The following is a 6,478-nucleotide window of genomic DNA, read 5'->3' as shown; positions in this document are numbered from 1 at the left end:
TGTGTGTGTGCGTGTGTGTGTGTGTGTGTGTGTGAGTTTATATTTGTCAATTCTCCACAATCTATACCTTTCCTTACCTTGCAGTATATGTTTATGATGTGAATATTTATTGCTTATCAAAAATTATACATATTAGTGCTTTCAAGTTCTTATTAGTATTTCTTATATTTTGTAACTTCAAAAATAATTTGTATTATTTTGCTTTATTAAATGTAGAGCACTGAGCAAATATCTAGAGCAGCGGTTCTCAACCTGTGGTTTGCAACCCCTTTGGGGGTCGAACGACCCTTTCACAGGGGTCACCTAAGACCATCGGAAAATACATATATAATTACATATTGTTTTTGTGATTAATCACTATGCTTTAATTATGTTCAATTTGTAACAATGAAATTGGGGGTCACCACAACATGAGGAACTGTATTAAAGGGTTGCGGCATTACGAAGGTTGAGAACCACTGATCTAGAGGAAGGATGTGAACTCTGGATAGATTGGATTCAAATCCAGATTCCCCTATATGATATGATCTTAGGCCAGTTACTTTAGTGTTCTCTTCCTCGATTTCCTATCAGATACTAATTCAGTGGATTTCCAACTGTACAATGGTTATGAGAAGTAAAGGAAATGATTTAAGGAGAATGCCTCACACATAGTAAATAATAAACAATGTTAACTAATAATATTACTAATATAAATTTTCAAGCATACTCATTATTGTGAAAATAAGAAAACATTTTAGAAAACACTAGTTTCTTAAAACTTTTCATGCTAAGCAAAATAAGCCAGTCAGAGAAAGATAAATGTCACATGATCTCACTCATTTGTGGAATATAATGAACATTATAAACTGATGAACAAAAATAGATACAGAGGCAAAGAAGCATCAAACAGACTGTCAACCTTCAGTGGGAAGGCATGGTAGGGGTTCTGGGTGGGGGTAAGAGATCAACCAAAGGACTTGTATGTATGCATATAAGCATAATCAATGGACGCAGAAACAAGGGGGGTGAGGACTTGTGCGAGGGTGGTTGGCCTGAGGGAGGTCAACGGAGGAAAAAGGAGACATATGTAATACTATATGCAATACTTTAAACAATAAAGTAAAACTTTTAAAAAAGGTGGAAGAATTTGCATATGTATAGTTTTGCAAAGAAGAAAGTAAAGGTAAGTCTGACAGGATATCAAATTTAAATGGAAAGTAAGCCCATATTGTCACATAAAAAACTGGTCTAAAAGTAGGATGAAAAAAATAAGCACCCTAACCTGATGAAAATACATAAAGAACAGTTTCAGAAGTTATAGTTCTTTATCATAAATCAACATATTTTAAACTGGTAATTCGAGAAGTAATTTGATCAATAACTTTTTCACTATTTAAAATTTTTTCTCTAGGACTTAACTTATACAATGGTTGGCAAAAGTAGGTTTACATTTGTGTGTATGTGAAACAGTTTATTCTTGCATTATTATTTATTAATTATTATGTTTCAACGGAGGAAAAAGGAGACATATGTAATACTATATGCAATACTTTAAACAATAAAGTAAAACTTTTAAAAAAGGTGGAAGAATTTGCATATGTATAGTTTTGCAAAGAAGAAAGTAAAGGTAAGTCTGACAGGATATCAAATTTAAATGGAAAGTAAGCCCATATTGTCACATAAAAAACTGGTCTAAAAGTAGGATGAAAAAAATAAGCACCCTAACCTGATGAAAATACATAAAGAACAGTTTCAGAAGTTATAGTTCTTTATCATAAATCAACATATTTTAAACTGGTAATTCGAGAAGTAATTTGATCAATAACTTTTTCACTATTTAAAATTTTTTCTCTAGGACTTAACTTATACAATGGTTGGCAAAAGTAGGTTTACATTTGTGTGTATGTGAAACAGTTTATTCTTGCATTATTATTTATTAATTATTATGTTATTTTCCATATGAACAACTATAAACATACTTTTGTCCCCCTGTAGATTAATAAATATTGTATTTCTTTTATAAATACACTTAAAATCACAGACCTCAAATAGATTATCAACTAGTGTGTCCTCTGATCTAGACCCTGAAACTATGTCCCCAAAATGATTTTCAAACTCTGAATTAGGCAATTTTTTCCCCTACCATTATCAATTTAGATTAGGCAATAAGTCAGTAACTCATGGCAGGATAATAGGAATATTATTGTTTGTGTTCTTTTTATTATTTTGTGGGAATAGATAAAAGTTTCCATCTTGCCAATAATTGTATTGTTTTATAACTTTTCATCTTTAAAAAATAACTGTAAAATTTTAAGAAAAAATAAAATTTTAGTATTTACTTATTCCAAGATTAATCATAGGTATCATTTTAGTGTATTTTCTTCTCTTTGATTTTTTTTTTTTGGTTGTTGTTGTTACACAATATGCAATATGATAGTTAAGAGCACCAGCCAAGAGCAGAGAGGCCATTTGAATCTGGTCTCTCTCCACTTCTTAGCTGTGTGACTTTGGTTAATTAACTTCTCTCAACCTTGGTTTGGTCACTTGTAAAATGGAACAGCAGTCTTGTTTTTATTTAGTCACTATTGTGAGAATTAAATAAATAGCCATGGCAAGTATTATAAAGATGTATGTAATGGTTAGTGATGGAAATATAGTTGCGTATTATCTATTTTTACACTTAGTAAATCACTTCTAATTTTCAATCTAATTGATTATTTTTCAAAACATGAGTTTTAATGGTTATATAAAATATCATTGTGATATTACTGTTTTATTTTGAACATGCAGCAGATTTCCACTTTTATCTGTTAAAAATAAATAATGTAGGTAGCCTTTGTTCTTATCTTTGATTTTCTTAGGGTAATTAATGAGCTAAAGAACATAGATTTTTTTAATGCTACCTTGTGGTGCATATTGCAAAATGCCCTTTATCTTTCATTTAGTAGTGTCTGAAAGAGTTCTTTTTTCTATTCCTTTTAACAGCAATGTTTTAAAAATTAATTTTATTTTGACATCAAATGTGTCTTTTATATCTTAGTAACTATTTTTATGACCACCTGTGTGGCATATGAAATATATCTTCTGATTGTTAACTCAGGCCAAAGAGAAATATCAGTCTAAACCTCAGGCTCCCCATGCATGCTTATCAATCCCACTAGTCTAGTTGTCACTATACAGTCCTCAGAGTATGTGAAAACAGTCAGCTGATACCTACAAAATAAAGGTTATGAATCTGAGCTCTATTCCCCAGAGATTTATGAACTATAAAATTGCATTATTATTACGTTCTGTCGTTGCATTGTGCTCTTTAGCTGCCTTCTGTTTTATGTGGTAGAGCTCCTTAGGATCCATTTGCATGAAAGGTACCCTGTGTACTCATTTTTTGTATTGTATTGTGGAGAGCGCTATAATCTGCAGGGTTCCTATTCATTTTGGAATTCATTTCACAGCTCACTAATTGTGTGAATGAGAAGAGGAAATACGTGCTTTTATTCCCAGGCATGCCAAGCAGATGGCCCAAAGTTCATTGCGACCAGCACTGTCAGTATGGCCCTCTTCTGTAGGTAGTGAGCCTGGCTTAGATCCATTAAACACAAGGTGAGGGGCCACTTCACACAGCATTGACAGTCACTGAGCCTCTGGTTTGTTATGGCTTATAAACATTTTATTTTTTATCATCAACTTCTAAAGTGGTCAGTCATTGGAGCAGGTGCAAACATGGTAGAATTCATATTCCTTTTACTTGAGAAGCAAAAATGAACTTTCATTCATATGGAAATTTTGGGAAAAGAAAACAGTAGAGGGGATTAAGCTTAGTTTCTTGAAAAGAGATTAATACATGTATTGAGATTCAAAACTGTAGCATCATTTCTGAGATTGAACCTTTTAAAAAATGAATTGAAGAAGAGATCAGGGTTTATATTTTTATAATTTAGGTGAATCTCCTACCATATCTTTTTTTCTCCCTATACAAGAAAATTGTTTACTTATTAATCTTTATGTACAACATGTAATCTTTGTAGCCATTCCAAATGTTAACAATTGCATTCAGTGTGTGTGTATGTGTGTGTAGTGAGACAATAAGATGGAGACAGAGGTAGTAACAAACATGAAGTAATGAATGTCTTCATACATTTCTTTAACAGATATACTAGGACAACATGAAATTGGGTTATCACTTCAGGAAAAAAGATGGTTGTCAAATATTCTAACGGAGCTGATGTAGTAATTTGATCATAATGTCTTATTTAAGATAACCAGAGCATGTGAAGATACTGTTTTCTGGGTATCTATTTCTCTCATCCCCTCCTTTTCTTCAATTCCAAGGCAACACGATGGGTTTCACTTGTGTTATTGACTCCACGTTTCCTTTTTTCTTGGCTTTCAGACTGATGCTGCTCTGATGTATGATGCGGTGCACGTGGTGTCTGTGGGTGTCCAACAGTTCCCCCAGATGACAGTCAGTTCCTTACAGTGTAATCGACACAAACCCTGGCGCTTCGGGACCCGCTTCATGAGCTTAATTAAAGAGGTATGTCAGGAGGTGCACATCCCCCCTGTCTCTTTTGTCTACAAGCTGAATGCATTGAGATTTTTGCAGTTTTCTTAACAGGTGACCTTTTACTTTTATCTTTTAAATTAAACTTTCTCTCTTCACCATAGAAGCAAAATTAACACTTTTTACTTAATGATATGAAACAAAAGGGGGAAATTACTTGATAAATTAATGGACATCCTTCAAATAATCTATATTTGTGTAAACAGATAAAAATCTGTGACCTATGATTTATGGCATTGTTAGTTTCACCTTTTTGAGTTTTTATGTGTGTTACTTTTCATTTATGTGGAGATATAAATGTTTAAATAATGTGTGTTTATGTTTTAGGCAAAATAAGATGTAATGAATCTTCAACATGCATGCCATTTACACTACACTAAGTTATACCCACATTGTAAATCTTAAAGAACTATTATTTAGCCCTATATGAGTCAATATGTCTAGTTATTTTAATTAACAGTTAACATAAAACATAATATATATTTATGAAAATGCAAAGTTTATATTGCATAATGCAACCATTCTTAAGGCCATATATTATTTCTTACTACATCTGTTGTAGTAATAGACTATGTACATACTGAGAAAGAAAAGGATATTCTTAAAAATCATACAAACACACAGACACACACACACACACCTTTTTTCTATTCTTCCTATTATGAAGGAAATTCCTTTGTCAGCTTAGGATACTTTTCATTTGATTAAAATAGGAATATTTATATGAAAGTTTAACTATTTAATCTTTGCTATGAAAAATCACAGGTATTCTTATCATATAAAATTTTTCATTAATGGCTTACAAGAAATCATCAGTTCATCATATAATTAATTATTCCTTATGAAAGTGAAAGTGCAAATAGGATCATAATTAAAAATCTCCAGGTCTTTGGAAAAGAATATCCTTAAACTTTCCTTGTGTAATTCTTATGGGACTCTTAGATAGGTGACATGCTACTCCCTGCAGAACATGCTTTTCATTTATTGTTCCACCTTTACATTTACTTCAGATTTAAAAGAGTATCAGAGAGCTGCAAACTTGGTGCACAGCTGTGGCTAGTTGAAGAATAGCTTTTTCTGAATGCAGCACTTGAGTATTGAGGCATGTGTCAAACATCCCTATAAAAAGCAGTTGTATGAAACTCACTATTGTATTTATTGTAGGGTGTTAGTGAGGACCTTGTCCACTAAATCACACAATGCCCCCTTTCTGAGGACCAATAGGAAACATTTCTCAGGTCTCAGTGCCAGGGAAAGCTGTGCTTCTCCTGGGGAGTTGCTATGTCTTAAATCATGGACCCTGTATATTTTTTTCATCCTATTTTCTTTATTCTGGTTGCTAGGAAGTTCAAGATTGAATTTGTGATTGATTTTTATTAGATGTACAGTTTCACCTGATGTAAATTTTCTCGTGCTGTCTGTATCCCACATTTGTTTTGCTGTTCTACACTTTTACTCTTGTACTTCTTGATCACCTCATCTATATTTATACTAATTTGCATTTTTGTTAATTACCTGAAATTATTTTATTTGGAAGAAGTTGTATTAAAAATACATGTTTCTTCCTTGTTAGAGACCAATTAATACATGTTTAAGCTTTCTGATGGTATGTTACAATGTGCATATATGCATGTATTATGATTTTTCCTATTTTATTTACAGTTTATTATCTTAAACTATTTTAGAATATCTACCCATAAGTACCAAAGAAACACATGAAGCCTAAGGAATGTAGTAATGATAACATCTATTTGTAGTCCTTATTGAAAATTTCTGCATGATCTACTGGGTTTTATTTCTTTTGGGTCTTGATGTATATTCTTTCAAACATTATAGTTGTGAGTATATGTTATATTAGTTAAATTTTTCATATATAACTTTTTTCAAGTTATTTTCAAATGACAAATAATGGAAAACACCTATTTGGGACAAAAT

General features: G+C 32.0%; 1 protein-coding gene across 6 annotated transcripts in view; it reads left to right on the top strand.

Annotated features, from left to right (window-relative positions):
* GRIK2 (glutamate receptor, ionotropic, kainate 2) overlaps positions 1-6,478 on the top strand; it is a 580,918-nt gene that overhangs the window by 363,428 nt on the left and 211,012 nt on the right. For all 6 annotated transcript variants that reach the window (XM_005883802.2, XM_014531347.1, XM_014531350.1 and 3 more), the window contains one exon: positions 4,373-4,516. In XM_005883802.2, the coding sequence (XP_005883864.1) occupies positions 4,373-4,516 (144 nt within the window). The remainder of the gene's footprint in view (positions 1-4,372; positions 4,517-6,478) is intronic.

Source organism: Myotis brandtii, unplaced genomic scaffold (assembly GCF_000412655.1).
Source record: "Myotis brandtii unplaced genomic scaffold, ASM41265v1 scaffold8, whole genome shotgun sequence".
Classification (NCBI taxonomy): domain Eukaryota; kingdom Metazoa; phylum Chordata; class Mammalia; order Chiroptera; family Vespertilionidae; genus Myotis; species Myotis brandtii.
The sequence above is the reverse complement of the archived record's forward strand: the minus strand, read 5'-3'. Positions and strand labels throughout refer to the sequence as shown.